General features: G+C 45.9%; 1 protein-coding gene across 5 annotated transcripts in view; it reads right to left on the bottom strand.

Annotated features, from left to right (window-relative positions):
• The window catches only part of dock10 (dedicator of cytokinesis 10), a 191852-nt gene that overhangs the window by 50982 nt on the left and 119872 nt on the right, over nucleotides 1-20998 (bottom strand). For all 5 annotated transcript variants that reach the window (XM_020507578.2, XM_020507579.2, XM_020507577.2 and 2 more), the window contains 24 exons: nucleotides 18932-19014; nucleotides 18516-18638; nucleotides 18144-18223; nucleotides 17487-17674; nucleotides 16858-16923; nucleotides 16663-16755; nucleotides 16029-16152; nucleotides 14107-14228; nucleotides 13750-13833; nucleotides 13331-13423; nucleotides 13044-13162; nucleotides 12758-12827; nucleotides 11359-11472; nucleotides 10737-10808; nucleotides 9398-9544; nucleotides 8549-8632; nucleotides 8180-8276; nucleotides 8014-8046; nucleotides 7367-7545; nucleotides 5081-5197; nucleotides 2526-2643; nucleotides 2307-2422; nucleotides 1955-2069; nucleotides 679-745 (listed from right to left, as the gene is read on the bottom strand). In XM_020507578.2, coding sequence (XP_020363167.1) covers nucleotides 679-745; nucleotides 1955-2069; nucleotides 2307-2422; nucleotides 2526-2643; nucleotides 5081-5197; nucleotides 7367-7545; nucleotides 8014-8046; nucleotides 8180-8276; nucleotides 8549-8632; nucleotides 9398-9544; nucleotides 10737-10808; nucleotides 11359-11472; nucleotides 12758-12827; nucleotides 13044-13162; nucleotides 13331-13423; nucleotides 13750-13833; nucleotides 14107-14228; nucleotides 16029-16152; nucleotides 16663-16755; nucleotides 16858-16923; nucleotides 17487-17674; nucleotides 18144-18223; nucleotides 18516-18638; nucleotides 18932-19014 — 2504 coding nt within the window. The remainder of the gene's footprint in view (nucleotides 1-678; nucleotides 746-1954; nucleotides 2070-2306; nucleotides 2423-2525; nucleotides 2644-5080; nucleotides 5198-7366; nucleotides 7546-8013; nucleotides 8047-8179; nucleotides 8277-8548; nucleotides 8633-9397; nucleotides 9545-10736; nucleotides 10809-11358; nucleotides 11473-12757; nucleotides 12828-13043; nucleotides 13163-13330; nucleotides 13424-13749; nucleotides 13834-14106; nucleotides 14229-16028; nucleotides 16153-16662; nucleotides 16756-16857; nucleotides 16924-17486; nucleotides 17675-18143; nucleotides 18224-18515; nucleotides 18639-18931; nucleotides 19015-20998) is intronic.

The following is a 20998-nucleotide window of genomic DNA, read 5'->3' as shown; positions in this document are numbered from 1 at the left end:
TTGCAGGTCTACAATTTTGTTTCTGGTGTCCTTTGACAGCTCTTTGGTCTTGGCCATAGTGGAGTTTGGAGTGTGACTGTTTGAGGTTGTGGACAGGTGTCTTTTATACTGATAACAAGTTCAAACAGGTGCCATTAATACAGGTAACGAGTGGAGGACAGAGGAGCCTCTTAAAGAAGTCTGTGAGAGCCAGAAATCTTGCTTGTTTGTAGGTGACCAAATACTTATTTTCCACCATAATTTGCAAATAAATTCATGAGAAATCCTACAATGTGATTTTCTGGATTTTTTTCTCTCATTTTGTCTGTCATAGTTGAAGTGTACCTATGATGAAAATTACAGGCCTCTCTCATCTTTTTAAGTGGGAGAACTTGCACAATTGGTGGCTGACTAAATACTTTTTTGCCCCACTGTACATCTGTGTGTTTGTGCGGTATGGTCAAAAAAACATGTAATCATTTCTTCTCTTCCTCCACAGGCTCCGTCACAACCAAGGTCAACGGGATGTACCACTTCTGTTACACCATGTACAACAACTACTTATTTAAAGTCTGATATGCTTAGCTCTGTCTTTGAAAATCAATGCAATGAATGTAATACACGTCATGTATCCATCTGCATGTGGTATCTGTCCATACACACAGGCACAGAGAAACGGTTAACAGTGAGGATACTCACTCCAGGAGGTTGAAGAAGTCGGAGATCTCCTGGTGTATGGCTCGGTGCCAATAGGAAACCATCACGTCTGGGGGGGGGGGGGATTAAAATACATTTTAAAAAGGCAGCGTCCTTATCACATAAACCCGTACCTGCACCACCTCACTGTGCAACTTGCAAGGATGTGACTAACAGTGCATACCAGTGTCGCGACACACTGAAGTATCATGGCAAGCAAACAAATCAGGAAGCGGACTTAAATGTCTTGAGGAAAACAGTCCAAATGTTGGAAACAAACAACCTTATGACGTCATCCAGAGTCACGGCTGTTTCCTTCCCAAGCATTGGCACAAAGTATTTCACATGACGCATAGTTTAGACTTCCTGTTTCCCTTTCTGCCATGGAAAGTCGAGTATACTGGTATCGTAACAACCCTACTGTAGGCTACGGTCCGGTATGGAAGAGGTTAACACTAAGGAATTGGCTAACGGGTACTAGCTACCCGTCTACTGTAGTGCAGGCCTAGCATATGGTCCGATTGATACCAGGCCACTGTACTGTTGCTATGGTCCGGCAGTGAAGGGGTTAACCATAGAATTTCATAAAGAACACATACACACTGCAGTCCAAAAGTATTGGGACAGTGACACATTTGTTGTTGTTTTGGCTCTATATTCCAGCACTTTGGATGTGAAATGATACAACGACTATGACGTTAAAGTGCAGATGGTATTTGTGCTTCTGTAACTTCCTCACCCATCAGTATTCACGATTCATTCAGGATTATCCGCAATCATGGTAGCATACACATTGATGTAGAAGTGTTTAGAAACATATTGTATTCTTAATTAAAATTAAAGTGACTTTAAAATGACAACAAATGATGTACCATTTATTTCTATTGGTCAAAAAATCATCTGAAACACAACCAAAACAAACAGCAAATACATCCACCAATTTGTTGAGTCCAAGCTTGATGTAAATACTGTACCTAACTTTTGACTACTTTAATACATATGTAAGTGAATTTGTCCCAATACTTTTGGTCCCCTAAAATGGGGGGACTATGTACAAAGAGTGCTGTAATTTCTAAATGGTTCACCTGATACGAATGCAAATACCCTCAAATTAAAGTGGACATTCTGCACTTTAACATCGTGGTCATTGTATCATTTCAAATCCAAAGAGCTGGAATATAGAGCCAAAACAACAGAACATGCGTCATTGTCCCAATACTTTTGGAGTTTACTGTAGTGAATTATAGGACCTGCATGGAGGTAACACTATGTGTCTCACGCTCAGATATGGTCTTCATGATGTGGAGGAAACACATGAGCAGACTGCGCGTCTCGGCCTGGTCCAGCTTGTCAATGCGAGATCCAAAGCCTATCAGAGACTGAGGCCGGGCAAACTGACAGAGAGAGTGAGGGAAGGAAGGATGGAAGAGAAAAGGGGGGAGTTAGAGAGAAGGGGAGGGGAGAGAGAGGTGGGAGGTAGAGTGAGGGGGGAGGTGGGGGTTGGCAGAGAGAGAAAGACACACATTCTTCTTCATGCAATAGTTATAATATTTTTGTTCTTTCTTTAAGCCAACACAGCCTGCACAACATTTCCGGATATGACATTCCGCTGAGTGAGTCATCTTTCACACCTTTTCACATCCGTCCATCTTCTCGCTGTTCCTGTCGCTGGGGTTGGACTCTATGCTAATCAGAGAACCCCGCGAGTCGGCATGGTTACCCGTAGAAACAGCCAGGGAGGAAAAGGCTGGGGGCAGGAGAAGGGTTAGAGGTTATGGTGCAGACACAGTTGCAAACACGCATACACACACGCAAAAGTATGCAAGCACGCACACACACACACACACTACCTGTGATGGAGTTGAGCACTTCTTTGGAAAAGGAGGCATCCACCGAGTTGCCATGGCGAATGACGTGAGCCACAGGACCTGCCACACCCCCTCCCACACTCAGGTCATCTCTTGAACCCTGGAGAGGGGGAAAGAGTTTGCTGGAACACCACTAGGCCAGAGGGAAACATTTCAGTGTGACACCACTAGGCCAGAGGGATTCATTTCAGCGTAGCATTGTCTCATTTGGGCAAAAGTTCGTGCTTCACCCTCATCCGTGTTACCTGGAACGAGGAGAAGTCAATTTGTTTGTCCGCGAACTATAGACTGTCCTACCCCCCTCGATATCCACCTTTCATCGAGGATAGTCATGTGTATCCTACCCGAGTCCTTCGCTGAAGAGTTTGAAATCTGCCATACCCCCTCAGAATCAGCTTTGGTTTTGTCAGATGAGAAAAGCAAGCACACGTTTAAAAACAATATGGTATCCCTTTAGGGCTGACCCCAATTAGGTGACTGGTTGATTGTTTGGTCAATAGACTGCATGTTGGTCGACCAAGACATTTTTTGTCGAGCAGTAGCATATATATATATATATATATATATATGTATGTGTGTATATATATATATATATATATACACACACACATACACACAGTTGAAGTCAGAAGTTTACATACACTTCGATCTTGTCTCATCGCTGCAACTCCACAACGGGCTCGGGAGGCGAAGGTCAGTTTACGGTGAAAGCCAATTTATGCTTGATCCAATAATGTGGTTAGAGGCTTCGTATGGAGGGTGTGCATTGACATGACTGGTTGACGGTAGGTGGGTGCGGCACGTCCAGTATAAACACAAACTCACTTCCTTGACAACTTCCATCACAATAGCTCTGCTCTGCTCCATTAAGTGCAAGAAGTTTCTCTTTCATGCCGTCCCTAGGAGGGGTGCATCACTTGAGTGGGTTGAGTCACTGATGTGATCTTCCTGTCTGGGTTGGCTCCCCCCATTGGGTTGTGCCGTGGTGGAGATCTTTGTGGGCTATACTCGGCCTTGTCTCAGGATGGTAAGTTGGTGGTTGAAGATATCCCTCTAGTGGTGTGGGGGCTGTGCTTTAGCAAAGTGGGTGGGGTTATATCCTTCCTGTTTGGCCCTGTCTGGGGGTATCATCGGATGGGGCCACAGTGTCTCCTGACCCCTCCTGTCTCAGCCTCCAGTATTTATGCTGCAGTAGTTTATGTGTCGGGGGGGCTAGGGTCAGTTTGTTATATCTGGAGTACTTCTCCTGTCTTATCGGGTGTCCTGTGTGAATTTAAGTATGCTCTCTCTAATTCTCTCTTTCTCTCTCTTGGAGGACCTGAGCCCTAGGACCATGCCTCAGGACTACCTGGCATGTTGACTCCTTGCTGTCCCAGTCCACCTGGCCATGCTGCTGCTCCAGTTTCAACTGTTCTGCCTGCGGCTATGGAATCCTGACCAGTTCACCGGACGTGCTACCTGTCTCAGACCTATTATTTGACCATGCTGGTCATTTATGAACATTTGAACATCTTGGCCATGTTCTGTTATAATCTCCACCCGGCTCAGCCAGAAGAGGACGGGCCACCCCTAATAGCCTGGTTCCTCTCTAGGTTTCTTCCTAGGTTTTGGCCTTTCTAGGGAGTTTTTCTGAGCCAACGTGCTTCAACACCTGCATTGCTTGCTGTTTGGGGTTTTAGGCTGGGTTTCTGTACAGCACTTTGAGATATCAGCTGATGTACAAAGGGCTATATAAATACATTTGATTTGAAGTTTGAAAGCCCAGACGTTTGCGGAGGCTGCATTGCAGTAAATGATGTTGCACGGCCACTTCAGACCCCTGATTGACTTTGCAGAGCCTTTAACACAACTGGTCCAGAGGCATACATTTCACTGTGATACCACTATGCTAGAGGGAAACATTTCACCTTGACACCACTAGGCCAGAGGGAAACATCTCACTGTGACACCACTAGCACAGAGGAAAATATTTCACTGACACCACTAGGCTAGAGGGAAATATTATACTGTAACACCACTGGGCCTGAGGGGAACATTTCACTTTGACTCTACTGGCCGACTCTACTGGCCCAGAGGGACACAGTTCACACCAACACCAGTGAGCAAGATATTGGAGTCTGAGAGTCTGCCCGGGTAAAAGCTCGATTCCACTACCTGACGAATATAAAAACAAAACACTTCCCTTCCAGGTTCTCCCGAGGCACGTCTAATATAGATGGGAACCATAAATGCAGGTTTCCCTTAATAAAGCTTAATTACCATTTCCTGTGTTTAAAAGTAACATTAGCGGAGCGGCTGTGCCTGTGTAAACGTTTATCCCTGCCCTTCCTCTCTCTCCCTCTCTCTCACCCCCTCCCCCCCTCCACCACTCCCTCCCTAGCCTCTGTGAACGGTGCTGTGACTGGACATACATGACCCTAAAGTAGCACTGCGGCCGCGCCAAACTATGACATCACTACAACAACAGTGGCTGTGTGGCACTTTGCTTGGTCATGGGCCGGGCTGCAGTCAATCAGGGCTGCAGTGGAGGCTCTTACTTGGTCACTGGAGGTGAAGTAGATGGGGAAGAGGTCTCGGAGGAAGAAGCGAGGCATGTTGTCCAGGATGAGGCCGTACAGAGGCAGGTAGAGGGACGCTATCCTCGCCTGCTTATCCTGGAGAATATGAAGAGAGAGGGAGGAGAGAGAGGGGGGAGGGGCAGAGAGAGGAATGAGAGGGGTGGCAGAGAGAGTAGAGAGAAATAGAGAATGGGAGGAGAGAGAGAGGAGTTTGAGAGGGAGGGAGAAAGGCAGGAAAATAGAGAGAGAGAGAGAGAGTGAATGAGACAGAGAGCAAGAGAGGAGAGAATTTGAGACAGACAGAGAGACAAAGAGAGAGAGAGAAAGAAAGAGAAAGAAAGAGAGAGAGAAAGACCGACAGTGAGCAACAGACCTACAGAGAGTAACTATCAGGGGTTTTAAACTCTGCGTGATTGAGAGAGCAAGAAACAGAGATCTGTCAACAGTTGTACAGTGTTGGGTTTGGCAGGCTCCTAATCTCAGATGGGATCTGGCTGTCTGGGGTCTGAGTGGAAAATGGCACCCTATTCCCTACATAGTGCACTACTCTTGACCAGAACCCTATGGGAACTATAGGGGATAGGGTGCCATTTGGGACGCATCCTGGATCCTTTCCAGCACCCCACTCCATGCCACCTTCTCTCCTTGAGTACTCAGAGGTCCCAGTGAGAATGGCGCATTACATAGTCTGCTTCCTGCACACAGGACCGCAGGGTAGAGTGTGTGTGTCAGAGAGCGTATGTGCCCAGTTGAATGATTTCCTGCTGTTTCAAATCCTCATAGCCATCACTGTAATGTGCCCCTCACTCCTAACACACACACACACATACACACAGACATGCTTTAAGTCAACCCAATATCTAAAAAGTTAATTTTACTGTGTATATGTTTCTGTCAGCTATAGTACATTGTACACTGTCCAATCAAAATATTTCAGTTTCCTGTGTGGAACAGTCTGGTCCCAGATCTGTTTGTGCTTCAGCCAACTCACAACATTTTTGAAAGTATTTTTTTTATTTCACCTTTATTTAACCAGATCAACTGTCAACCGTAAATCAGAGGAGTCAGCTAAACTAAAACAGAAGCATGTCTGGAACCAGGCTAATATCGCAGCTTACTGTCACATCTCTTTCTTACAGACATACACTTCATGACCAAAAGTCTGCTCATCGAACATCTCATTCCAAAATCATGGGCATTCATATGGAGTTTGCTGCTCCAACAGCCTCCTCTGGGAAGGATTTCTACCAGATGTTGGAACATTGCTGCAGGGACTTGCTTCCATTCAGCCACAAGAGCATTAGTGAGGTTGGGCACTGATGTTGGGCGATTAGGCTTTGCTCGCAGTCGGCGTTTCAATTCATCCCAAAGGTGTTCGGTTGAGGTCAGGGCTCTGTGCATGCCAGTTTGAAGCACAGAATCGACTAGAATATCATTGTATGCTGTAACATTAAGATTCCCTTCACTGGAGCTAAGGGGGCTCGCCCAAACCATGAAAAGCAGCCCCAGACCATTAATCCTCCTCCACCAAAATTTACAGTTCAACTATATATTGAGGCAGGTAGCGTTCTCCTGGCATCCGACAAACCCAGATTAGTCTGTCGGAATGCCAGACGGTGAAGCGTGATTCATCACTTCAGAGAACGCGTTTCCAATGCTCCAGAGTCCAATGGCGGTGAGCTTTACACCATTCCAGCCAACACTTGGCATTGTGCATGGTGATCTTAGGCTTGAGTGCGGCTGCTCGGCCAGGGTAACCCATTTTATGAAACTCCCGACGGATAGTTCTTGTGCAGACGTTGCTTCCAGAGGCAATTTGGAACTCAGTAGTAAGTGTTGCTAGTAAGTGTTGCAACCGAGGACAGATTATTTTTACGCGCTTCAGCATGGTCCCGTTCTGTGAGCTTGTGTGGCCTATCACTTCGCGGCCGAGCCGTTGTTACTCTTAGACCTTTCCACTTCACAATAACAGCACTTAACAGTTGACCGAGGCAGCTCTAGCAGGGCAGAAATTTGGTGAACTGACTTGTTGGGAAGGCCATTCTATTGCTAATGTTTGTCTATGGAGATTGCATGGGTGCGGCTGAAATAGCTAAATCCACTAATTTGAAGGGGTGTCATTATACTCTTGTATATACAGTGTACTTGTAAACTATCGGGCTCTGGTCAAAAGTAGTGCACTATACAGAAAATACGGTCCCATTAGGGACACATGTTATATTATCATCTGGTGCCCGCTACATGGTGCTGGCGTGCGTGGCGTACCTTCATGGCGTAGCGGGCATCCAGCGAATGCTTGGCCATCAGGTTCTTGAGGCAGGCGAGGGCCAGGTGGCGCAGGTCCTGCTCATCCTGCAACGCCAGGCCCAGCTCCCGTAGCAACAAGCCCGTCAGGAAGTGCTTCCGGCAGAACTCGCCCGTCAGGCTGTACTCTGGCACATCCACTAGGGTGGAGAGTAAGGAGGGAGAGAGAGGGGTTTGGGGGTGAAGAAATGGGGAGAGAAAGAGGCAGAAAGAGAGGGTAGGAAGAGAGTTAGAGAGAGAGATATGGAGAGGGGGTTATGGGTGGCAGAGCGAGAGAAAGAGAGAGCTCAGTGCCCTAAAAGCATCCAAGTCTCATTTACCAGTGTTTCTCAACTTGCTTTATAGCAGAGACCAGACAGCTACGGTTCTTCCTTCTTGGAGGAATCCTTACATTAAAACTAACACTTTAGAATTGACTAAATTGATGTCAGATAATCATTTTAGGGACTGGTTAGCAACATCTCATGGACCAGAGCTGGTCCTAGTACCACTACACTAAACTAAATGATGGTTTGTTTATTCCACCCAGTGCCAGTCGTGTGGTAAAGAACATCAGTACAACATCATGTGAATATCACAAAATATCATAAAAAGGGACCGATAGTTACCCTGAGCACTTTGCGTTTCTTGTGATGCATTGTCTGAAATGGACAGGAAAGAGAAAGAACAGAAAAGAAAGTGTTAAGCGGTGCAATGAATGAAGATGAATGCAACGGCATTAATACCTAAGACGGACTTCGATTAGGTCCCTGTGAACCCTAGATGACTTCTGACCTGTGATGCGTGCAGAGGGGAGGGGCAGACTGAGAGGGATGTAGTGCTCGTGGTTGCACACCTCTCGCAGGAACTCAAACTTGAACTCACACAGCACCTGTTGAGAGAAACGTCGGAGTCACAACCTGATTGACCGAATAAAAACACCACAACATCTCTGAAGCACATTGTTTTCTATTCTAGTATCTATTTCATTGTTGTCTATTCTAGTATCTATTTAAATGGTGTTCTAATCCTTTCTATTCTACAGTGAGTGACATTGGCTATTACACCGACAGATGTATTACAACGACAATGCTTTATTCACACAATTCTGGGACTGAGAGACAGAATGAGAAGGATGTGTGTAGGTGCAAGTGTGTGTGTAACCTTGTTGTCAGTGGCTGTGATCATGTTGACATAGTTGCTGATCAGCTTGAAGGTGAACCCTCGGTCCATGAGGGTGAAGCAACGCTGGAGGGAGGGGAGAGGGGGAGGGAGATGGGGAGGAGAGGAGTGAGGTAGGGAAAGAGGGAGTGATGGATGGAGGGAGGGAGAGAGGGAGAGTCGGGGTCAGCATTAGTTTATGAAGAACATGAAAGAGAGAGGTCATTTCATAATTTCACAACACAATTAAAAACATGCTCCGGAACTTTGGAGACTTCTAAGTATCTTTTAAACCTCCGGCTTTCGGCTAGATGTGTCAACGTGTAGTTCATACATGCAGAATCTATAAGAAGAATTACTGTCTTACCTCAATTAGCCACGAAATCCCATGTTTTTAGGGAAGCTGTGCTGCGCCATTTCCCCTATATTTTCCCCCATGTGGGCCAACCCCCTTGCAATTCAAGTTCTAGCCAACGAGCTTCAGCCCCTCGCATTTGAGTGACATCTAACAAGAGGCACATCATGCACCCAGAGAGAGAGCAATGAAGTGGTGCACATATCTGCACAAATGTGACGTGGTATGCCATTTTCAGGGACCACTTGTGGCCCACGAGTGCTACTTTCAGAACTACTGTCTAAAAAGGACACAAAAGTACCGGAGAATCTCTTTAAGGAAACCAATATTGAACAACAGCAGCGGAAGCCATTTTCATTGCATTCATCTCCGCTTCATTAGTCAGGGAACACAAATGTATTACCATTGGCAGCATTTGAGCTCGATCTCGACAAGTGATAAGGACATCTCCCTAAGCATGTAATGTGTGTGTGTGTGTGTGAGTGTGTGATGCCCACCTTGACAAAGGCTGCCACGGCCAGGTTGGCACTGCGGGTCTCCTCTGCCAGCTCCTTGTTCTTCCAGAAGATGTGGTCGGACACGGTCATGACTAGGCTCTCCAGACGACTCAGGTAGGTTGAAGGGAACCTCTGTGGTCGAGGGAGCTGAGGCACACATAATATGGAACTTAACGTATAGGTCTAATGTATAAGTTACATTTGCAACACTAAGGTCGTAGTTTCAATTCCAGCAGGGATCACATATACATACTACAAAATGTATGCACTAACAGCACTGAATGGTACAGTGGGACGTAGGACAGATGCAGGCCCAATATATGGTCGGACGGTAGGCTCGAGAGAATCTAAATTTATGAGACTTGAGTACTAACTTTTTTTTTGTGTCGTACTGTAAGTCGCTTTGGATAAAAGTGTCTGGTAAGTGGCATATACACACACACTGGCCAGTTTATTAAGTACACCCAGACCGTTCACGAAAAGGGATCGCTCCTACAGACAATGAGTTATGCGGCCGTGGTTTGCTATATAAAGCAGCCATCAAGGCATTCAGTTACTGTTCGAACGAACAAGACAAGTGACCTTTATGCGTGGTGTGATCGTTGGTGCCAGGCGCGCCGATTCCAGTATCTCAGAAACGGCTGTCCTCCTGGACTTTTCACGCACGACAGTGTCTAGAGTTTACCGAGAATGATGCGACAAACAAAACAACATCCAGTTAGCGGCAGTCCTCTGGGCGAAAACAGCTTGTTGATGAGAGAGGTCGAAGGAGAATGGCAAGAATAGTGCAAGCTAACACTCGGGCCACAAACAGACAAATAATAGAGCAGTACAACAGGCGGTGTGCAGAACAGCATCTCGCCATGCACAACTTGTCAATCCTTGTCATGGATGGGTTATTGCAGCAGACGACCACACTGGGTTCCACTCCTATCAGCTAAAAACAAGAAGAAGCGGCTCCAGTGGGCAAGCCAACACCAACTCTGGACAATTGAGGAGTGGACATCACCTGGAACATGACAGCGAGTTCAGTTTACTTTAGTGTCCTGGTCAGTCCCCAGACCTCAACCCAATAGAACATCTTTGGGATGTGATGGAACGGGCTGTTTTCAGCACGAAAGTACTGCTGTCCAATCTGCAGCAACTCTGTGATGCCATCGCGTCAGCATGGACCAACATCCCTGTGGAACGTTTCTGAAACCTTATAGAATGCCCCGAAGAATTCAGCCTGTTCAGACGGCAAATGAGGGTCCGACCTGCTACTAGATGGGTGTACCTAATAAACTGGCTGGTGAGTGTATATGTATATATTATAACTTCATATGTTACGTTTCTTTACCTTGACATTGTCTGAGTCCACTAGATGCTGGGCCATGGACTTGACAATGAGCTCGAAGAAGAACCAGGAAAACTGCAGCAGACAGGGGTAAAAGGTCAAACAGGGGTCAGATTATGCGGTTCACGTTCAGTTAAGCACTCAGGGTCACATTCAATGGCACAATGAGATATAAATATATAATGTAGAGCATATAGACTGCTTTGCTATGTAAGATAAGGCATCCTAACATGTCTATGCATGACATTTCTAGGTATGACTTTATTTGGACAGTCCCAAAAAGGTTTGTAGATGTAGATGTTCAGTAGATGTCCAACTAACTGTCAACATTTCAACAACATTTCAATTAACTATTCACTAACCCTAACCCTTAATCTAACCCTAAACCTAACTGTAACCCTAGAAAGCAGTTGCATGTCAACAGAGTTACAGTTGACAGTTTGTTGACCGTGTGAGCATCTGTAGATCATGGGACTATCCACCCAAATGACACCCTTTTCCCTTTACAGTGCACTATTTTTGACCAGAGCCCTGTGGTTTCCTTCAAGGGAATAGGGTGTCATTTGGGAATAGGGTGTCATTAGGGTGTCATTTGGGACTGGGCGTGGCGGCCATCTAGGCTCACCCTGAGGATGTTCCTGACGGCCGGCTGCTCGTTGCTCTTCAGGTCAGAGGTCATGCCCTTGGCCAGCTCCTCGTGGACCGTCCGGAAGCCGTGCGACTCCGCCTTGAACACAAACTGACCACCGCAGCGGAGAGAACAAGGTCAATGAGACAGACGGCCAGAGACACAGAGAGTCCGACAGAGACAGACACATAGAGACAGACATAGAGACAAACAGACACAGACAGACATGCTGTACAGACACACTTTTTCTCTCTCTCACATACTGTACACGCATTACTAGCATCAAGGGAACCAAACATGCAACATTCTTGGCTCTGTTTTTAATTAAACCTACATATTAACATAACAACACCGATTAAGGTTGATGTAATCAGAGTTATGAGGAATAAGAAAAAGATGCTGAAAAAATTGCTTATTTTGGCAATGAATCTCTTTTTGTGAGAAATGTTCCACCCACACTGTATGTGTATGACACACACCTTATTACCACTGACGTCACCCAATTGAGTTTGTTAATGAACTATGGCAACCACACACACACACACATTTGCATCGATGCACGCACACATGCACACACACACACACACACCTCTGTGCACCCAGGCACACACACCCACAACCACACGGCGAGAAAGCACTGGCCGAAAATTGCTTGCTTGCTAGCCCCCACCCCCGAGCAGCATGCCAATCAGTTGCCATGGTAACGGCAGTTTCATTACAGTGGTCCTCCCATTCTTTCCCCTCCTCCTCCTCTCCTTCCACCCTCCCTCCATTTCTCTTTCTGTCCCTCTGCCCCTCTTAAAGATCAACTGTAGAATTCTCATTTTCTTTCTACCAGACATGAAAAAGCTGGTGGTAAGCTGGTTCTGTTCTCCATTTCCCTTTCTCACTTTCTGTCTCTTTCTCTCTCCGTCTGTCGGTCTCTCTCTCTCCATCTCTCTCTTCTTAACAAGCAAGCCTTGCTTTTTTTTATTGAAAAGGCTCGGTGTCCTTGTGTGCCTTCCACCAGACACCCCCCTTCTCTCTTCCCCACAGCCATGCTTGTCTGTGTGTGAGCTGAGAGCCGTGTGTGTGTGGCAGACCCTCTCTTCTCTCTGTGTCCACAGTGTTCTGGGCACATTACCCTAGCCCCTCAGCCACGCTCCTGCACTCACCACACCCCAAAGCCCCCACCTCTGCCCGCCTGCCCACACACGCCCGCCCGCCCACACACACACACACACACACACTCATGTGTAAACGTGCACACACACAAAGCCTCCTTCTCTGCCTTCACAAATGAAGCTGTCTGTGTGCTACTCTCCTCCCCTCGCCTCTCCGGCTAAACAACTGAAGAATCTGAGCCTCGCTCTTCCTGCAAGACAGGGCTAACATCCCAATGAAATGAGCACCATACCTTTATGTAGGAGTGCAGGTAGTGGTCTAGGTTTTCTTCATGACACTTAGCAACGATGTTGACCAGCACCCTGGTGAAACACATGCAAACAAGGTGGTCACTCATTCGTCATCATTACCTGGCAACATTCATAACCTGGCGACATTCTATTGCTAATCTGGCAACATTAATAGCTAATCTGGCAATATTCATGATCTGGCAACATGTATGCCTGCAGAATCCTGTAGCAGTGAGAGTGATCCTGTAGCAGTGAGAGTGGTCCGTGGCCTGCAGTGCCCCATCCTACCTGGTGGTGGTGGTGGTGACTTCGTCATTGTCGTTCTGGGTGAGGACCTTGAACAGCTGGTTGAAGAGCACCGGCAGGAAACGAATTATCACCGGAATCTTCTCAATGCTCAGTAAGCCCTGTGGGAGAGAGAGAAGAAATAGAAAGAGAATCAGAGACAGAGCGATAGCCATAGATAGAGAGAGAGAGAGAGAGAGACACAGTCAGTAATGGGGTGTATAGTATGGGAACGGAATGCAGAATGCAGAGATGTGAAGTCCTCCCTCCCTTCCTTCATTTCTCCAGACCTTCAGGCAGTTGAGGAAGTTTGAGGTAGGTGATTGGGAGAGGTCCGTCTCACGTTTTTGGCACTGCTGGAAGAAGCGATTCAGGTGGGGCTCCTGGCGATCAAAGAGAGAAGACACGGTCACAACCAGAACCAGAACCAGAATCACTGAATGGAGATGAGGACTAACTGAATCTGCATCCCAAACCGAACCCTACAAAGTGCACTAGTTTTGACCAGAGCCCTATGGTCAAAGGTAGTGCACTAAATAGGGGATAGGGTTCCCTTTGGGGCACAATCCTAAAATCACGGTGGGATAACAAGGATTGCCTTGCTGGAGTTGAGACCCGTTAAAGTTTGTTTAAATACACTTTTTTATTTTAAGAACAAAGTTGACTTGTGGCACTTACAAGGAGTGGCAGGGTAAAGCCAGACTCTTACCTGGGTGTAGACTGTGGAGAGGACGTTGGTGGAGACCTTGAATATGGGCTTACCTCCGTCGACCCACTTCAGATCCGAGCCGTTCTGGGGGGAGATAGGGAGGAAGGGTCACTGAGCACCAGGGAGATCCATGCTTGCTTGACACTTTACTGTTGTTCCCTTTGGTGTGCTCTCTTCATACCTCTCTGTCTCTCAATTCAATTTTATGACATGACAAAACTTACAAAGCAAAAAATGCCTTCTCTTTCAATTACTGTATCTCCTTCCATCCAAATATTCTCTTTCTACTTCCCCCCTATTTTCTCTCTTATCTCCCTCCCCCCCTCGTCCCTTCCATGCATCTCACCCCCCCTCTACCTTAGTAGATCCGGGTTCTTTGACGAGCAGGTATCCAGGGGGCAGGCTACAGGACACAGGGATGTTGAACTCCTGTGAGGCCAGGCGACCCTCTCTGAGCAGAGGCAGCCACGAGTAGCCCACTGCAGTCATACACGCAACACACACAATGCACAGGGCATACCCGCACACACACACACACACAGGCGAAAGAACACATTGGGAAAACAATATACTGTATGTAATGTGTAAATCAATCAATTAGTAAATCAATCAATAGTCAGCCACCAATTGTGCATGTTCGCCCACTTAAAAAGATGAGAGAGGCCTGTAATTTTCATCATAGGTACACTTCAACAATGACAGACAAAATGAGGGAAAAAAATCCAGAAAATCACATTGTAGGATTTTGAATGAATTTATTTGCAAATAATGGTGGAAAATAAGTATTTGGTCACCTACAAACAAGCAAGATTTCTGGCTCTCACAGACCTGTAGACTTCTTATTTAAGAGGCTCCTCTGTCCTTCACTCGTTACCTGTATTAATGGCACCTGTTTGAACTTGTTATCAGTATAAAAGACACCTGTCCACAACCTCAAACAGTCACACTCCAAACTCCATGATGGCCAAGACCAAAGAGCTGTCAAAGGACACCAGAAACAAAATTGTAGACCTGCACCAGGCTGGGAAGACTGAATCTGTAATTGGTAAGCAGCTTGGTTTGAAGAAATCAACTGTGGGAGCAATTATTAGGAAATGGAAGACATACAAGACCACTGATAATCTCCCTCGAATCTGGGGCACTACGCAAGATCTCACCCCGTGGGGTCAAAATGATCACAAGAACGGTGAGCAAAAATCCCAGAACCACACGGGGGGACCTAGTGAATGACCTGCAGAGAGCTGGGACCAAAGTAACAAAGCCTACCATCAGTAACACACTACGCCGCCAGGGACTCAAATCCTGCAGTGCCAGACGTGTCCCCCTGCTTAAGCCAGTACATGTCCAGGCCCGTCTGAAGTTTGCTAGAGAGCATTTGGGTGATCCAGAAGAAGATTGGGAGAATGTCATAAACTCAACTCGTCGTGTTTGGAGGACAAAGAATGCTGAGTTGCATCCAAAGAACACCATACCTACTGTGAAGCATGGGGGTGGAAACATCATGCTTTGGGGCTGTTTTTCTGCAAAGGGACCAGGAAGACTGATCCGTGTAAAGGAAAGAATGAATGGGGCCATGTATCGTGAGATTTTGAGTGAAAACCTCCTTCGATCAGCAAGGGTATTGAAGATGAAACGTGGCTGGGTCTTTCAGCATGACAATGATCCCAAACACACCGCCCGGGCAACGAAGGAGTGACTTCGTAAGAAGCATTTCAAGGTCCTGGAGTGGCCTAGTTAGTCTCCAGATCTCAACCCCCATAGAAAATCTTTGGAGGGAGTTGAAAGTCCGTGTTGCCCAGCAACAGCCCCAAAATATCACTGCTCTAGAGGAGATCTGCATGGTGGAATGGGCCAAAATACCAGCAGCAGTGTGTGAAAACCTTGTGAAGACTTACAGAAAACATTTGACCTCTGTCATTGCCAACAAAGGGTATATAACAAAGTATTGAGATAAACTTTTGTTATTGACCAAATACTTATTTTCCACCATAATTTGCAAATAAATTCATTAAAAATCCTACAATGTGATTTTCTGGATTTTTTTCCTCATTTTGTCTGTCATAGTTGAAGTGTACCTATGATGAAAATTACAGGCCTCTCTCATCTTTTTAAGTGGGAGAACTTGCACAATTGGTGGCTGACTAAATACTTTTTTGCCCCACTGTATTTTCAGACTGCTGGCCCCAGCGGGAATCAAACCCACGACCCTGGAGTGTCGCAAACACCATGCTCTACCAACTGAGCCACACAGGATCACAGTATTTCTCCTTCCTCCCTACCTGGTGTCTCCAGGGCCTCCTTCTTCTTGGAGTTGGTCTTGGCGTTGATGTCACAGGTCACATGGTAGAAGGAGAAGAGTAGATGGTGCTTCTCGTGGAGCTGGGTGGGCAACTCAATCTTCACCTGGCACGCAGAGGATGAAACAAAGGACCATTTCACAAACAGGCACAGAAATTAAATGAAATCACAATGTATTGTGCATTAAACAAAAGCCTCAAAACATTAAAAAAAGAAGATGAATTGACAACTGGTGTCACAGTGGTGAACAATCAACTGAGCCACTAAATTCCAGGGTGAAGGTTCCCCTGGGTACAAATCTAGTATCATCTTCCCCTTCCCCCAATCCTAACCCGAACTATTAGTGGGGGAAATGCAAAACTGACCCAAGATCAGCATCTGGGGGCAACTTTATCCAGCCACTACACAGTGAAGGCTCTAGCCTGGTACGCACATGTCTGATTGTGCTTCAACCCCTCTCATTCATGATAATGAGCATCAGAGGAGTTTTGCACAAACAAAACTGGCTACCAGGCAATAAGAGCCCTGCACGTCCAATACATCTCTTCCTGTGCCTCTCCCCCCTCCTTCCATCTCTAGCCATACACCTCTTCAACCCTCTCCTTCCACACTCACCTCATCATAGAAGTCTGGGTTCTGGGAGTGGTGAAGGACTATGGAACAGGCTGCTGTGGTGTAAACTGGGCCCCCAGGCTTGCCGTATATGCACTGAGGCAGCAAGTTAAGAGAAAATAAGAGAAAAGTGAAGTTTTTCCAAAAGAATCCACCATGATACTCTAAATGCTCTCGATGACAGAGAAGATACGACACCTTCAAAGGTTTGGCAACTTCCTCGTCCGAACTTCGAAACTCCACATAGACTGCAAGGTTACGAGCCTGTGAATGAAACTAACATTGTCACATTTGTGGGCATACAGTATTTCACGCCTGTCTGCAAAGAGGTCCCATATAAGTCAAATCTAATCAAATTCTATTGGTCACATACACATACTTAATATGTAATATATAATATATAATATTGCGGGTGTAGTGAAATGCTTGTGTTCCTAGCTCCAACAATGCAGTAGTATCTAACAATTCACAACAATACACACAAAGTTCAAAGTAAAAGAACGGAATAAAAAAATATATATGAATATTAGGAAGAGCAATTTCTGAGTGACACTGCGTAAAATACAGTAGAATAGAGTATATACATATGAAATGTACAGTGTTACTTGTGTATCACAATACCACATTATTCCATGGGCAAAAAATATATTTTGTCAACCTGCTTTATGTCAAATATTGTGTGCTATTGCTGGGAGAATAAACAAATGTGACAACACATGGCTTTTTCTTTCCAACATTAGGTCGGTTTTCCTCAAAAGTAAGTTTGCTTCAAATTTTGTTTCCTTGCCATGATATTTCTGAGTATATCTACTAGATATCTACGGTACCTTGGCGAAGCTCTTCTGGCTGTCGTATTTGAGATGCCGGGGGTAGACGTAGACGTGGTTCTTGTAGACGCGGTGTGGCTGGGTGAACTTGGTGGAGTCCTGGACAAACTCCTCCACCTCCACGGTGGCCGGGTGCTGGCTGCAGTCCTCGAAAGGCTTGACGGGCACGTAAGAGGACGTCACACAGTCTGCAGGCAGACAGGCAGACGTCTTTATTATTTTGGAATTTTAGTGTAATGTCTACTGTTCATTTTTGTGTTGCTTATTTTATTTGGGGTATTATCTATTTCACTTGCTTTGGCAATGTAAACATAGGTTTCCCGTGCCAATAAAGCCCTTAAATTGAATTGGAGAGAGACAGAGATGGAGAGAGAGAGGGGTAGAAAGAAAGATAGAGAGGGGAGAGGTAGAGAGACAGAGAGAGAGTGAGAGAGAGGACATCTGTCATGCTTGTAACAGTGATGGCTATCAACAGTAGAGAGAGAGAGAGGGAGAGAGAGGGTAGAACAAGAGATAGAGGGGGAAGAGGTAGAGAGAGAGAGCGAGAGAGAGAGAGAGAGAGAGGGAGAGAGGGAAAGAGAAAATAAAGTGAGAGAAGGAGAAGGAGAGACATGAGGGGTGTCGAAAGAAAGAAAGAGAAAAGAGTGTTCGACCTACTTGGATGCTCCATAGGGACATAGTCCACAGTGATGTCCAGGTTCCCTGGAATGGTCTGCAGTTTACTGGTCTTCTCAGCCCTGCAAAGACACCAGTGCCAAGGAATGGGTGAGAAGTGAGCACCATACATTCACTATGACCAGGAGTTTTCCAGGTCAGGTTAGATGGTCATGACAAACTCTATGACTCTGACCTAAAAAGGGATCTGCACCATGGGGTTGAACTGACATGATTTGGTCTTTATCCCAAATGGCAACCTATTTCCCATATGGTGCTCTACTTTCAACTCGAGCCCTATGGGACTTGTTGTGCACTAAATAGGGAATTGGGTGCCATTTGGGATGCAGACTTGATATCTTTTCGGTGGCCTACCTCCTGTATTCCGACACCAGCTTGATGAGATCTTCGGTGGAGATCTTGTTGCTCTCCTGTTTGAAGAGGGGCGAGAAGCGAGACTCCCGGTCCACCGTCCCCTGATTGTCCTTAAACACAGACCTGAGACAGACAGCAAGACAAGACAGATAGATAGACAGACGGACAAACAAACGGGCAGGCAGGCAGGCAGGCAGAACAGACGAGGCAGACAGACGGACGGATGCACAGACAAGACAGACAGGACAATAGTTTTGAGTGTAAGATACTGTGAAAAGTGATCAATAACCTACACCTTTATAGACATTCCTTGTGATGCAGTAAATGCAGTTTGATCATTAAAGGAGAAAAGGTCAATAAATGGATATGGAGTGAGTAGGATTACAGAAAACACAGTGTGGCTCAGTGTCCCTCACCTGATGGACCAGGCAAATGGCATGTGGTACTTCCCCAGTTTACTGCAGAACTGCTTGTTGGATTTCAGCATCTTTTGAACCGTCTTCAAAGGGAAAGGAAGCGAAAGAGAGAGGGAGAGAAAGAGAGAGGGGGGGCAGAGAGAGAGGGAGGGAGAGAGAGAGAGAGGGGGCAGAGAGAGAGAGAGAAAGAGAGAGAGACAGAGAAGGAAACATTACTTATAAAAGGGGCTGCATAGTTGATATTTTTTAAGTCTGCCGGCGCGATTCAGAAAACACACAAATAAATTATCCTTGACGTAGATATATCTAAATCAACAGGGGTGTCAGGAACCTGGCACGAGGCGCAGCGCTCCCCGTCTGCTCATCTACTCAACTTCACAAACAAAGGCCAGGATTTCAGAATCCCACTCTGAATTCTGTGGGGGGCATCTTGGAAAAAAAATATCAGAAAATCTACAGTATGAGGAGAAATGTATTTCCAAACCATCTGACTTCCCTGTGTGATTAAGCAGCATTTAAATAGAGCTTTACAAGACATAAGTTTTCCTGGTTGGAGGATTCACAAATTGGATATGTAGTTTTTATTAGTAGATTAGAATTGTTTTTCACTGTTAATGTAAGTTTTTGTTTTTAATCATTTTTATTTCATTATTATTATTACTACTACACAGTAGTTGCCATATTATTCCTGTTTCTAAGTATTCTTAGACGTGTAAATATTTGTATGAACATAACAAGATTCCACAACTGAGACATAAACTGAACAAGTTCCACAGAAATGTGACTACTAGAAATGGAATAATGTGTCCCTGAACAAAGGGGGGTTCAAAATCAAAAGTAACAGTCAGTATCTAGTGTGGCCACCAGCTGCATTAAGTACTGCAGTGCATCTCCTCCTCATGGACTGCACCAGATGTGCCAGTTCTTGCTATGAGATGTTACCCCACTCTTCCACAAAAGCACCTGCCAGTTCCCGGACATTAGAGCAGTACGGCTGGTGGCATTGTTATACTGGAGGGTCATGTCAGGATGAGCCTGCAGGAAGTGTACCACATGAGGGAGGAGGATGTCTTCCCTGTAACACAAAGAGTTGAGATTGCCTGCAATGACAACAAGCTCAGTCCGGTGATGCTGTGACACACCACCCCAGACCATGACGGACCCTCCACCTCCAAATCGATCCCACTCCATAGTACAGGCCTCAGTGTAACACTCATTCCTTCGATGATAAACGCAAATCTGACCATCACCCCTGGTGAGACAAAACCTTGACTCATCAGTGAAGAGCACTTTTTGCCAGTCCTGTCTGGTCCAGCGACGGTGGGTTTCTGCCCATAGGCAATATTGTTGCCAGCCTCTCTTAGCCTATTGCGGACAGTATGAGCACTGATGGAGGGATTGTGCGTTCCTGGTGTAACTCGGACAGTTGTTGTTGCCATCCTGTACCTGTCCCGCAGGTGTGATGTTTGGATGTACTGATCCTGTGCAGGTGTTGTTACACGTGGTCTGCCACTGCAAGGACGATCAGCTGTCCGTCCTGTCTCCCTGTAGCGCAGTCTTAGGCGCCTCACAGTACGGACGTAGCAATTTATTGGCCACATCATCAGTCCTCATGCCTCCTTGCAGCATGCCTAAGGCACGTTCACGCAGATGAGCAGGGACCCTGGGCACCTTTCTTTTGATGTTTTTCAGAGTCAGTAGAAAGGCCTCTTTAGTGTCCTAAGTTGTCATAACTGTGACCTTACCATCTGTAACCTGTTAGTGTGTCACGTTCTGACCTTTATTTTCTTTGTTTTGTATTTATTTAGTATAGTCAGGGCGTGAGTTGGGTGGGCAGTCTATGTTTGTTTTTCTATGATTTGGGTATTTCTATGTTTCGGCCTAGTATGGTTCTCAATCAGAGGCAGGTGTCATTAGTTGTCTCTGATTGAGAATCATACTTAGGTAGCCTGGGTTGCACTGTTTGTTTGTGGGTGATTGTCTATGTTGTAGCTTCACGGCCCATTTGTTTATTGTTTTGTATGCAGTGTCAGTACTTTCTTTATTAAAGATTTACCATGGACACTT

This window comes from Oncorhynchus kisutch, linkage group LG18 (assembly GCF_002021735.2).
Source record: "Oncorhynchus kisutch isolate 150728-3 linkage group LG18, Okis_V2, whole genome shotgun sequence".
Classification (NCBI taxonomy): Eukaryota; Metazoa; Chordata; class Actinopteri; order Salmoniformes; family Salmonidae; genus Oncorhynchus; species Oncorhynchus kisutch.
Note: the sequence above shows the minus strand (reverse complement) of the source record. Positions and strands in the feature narration are given on the sequence as shown.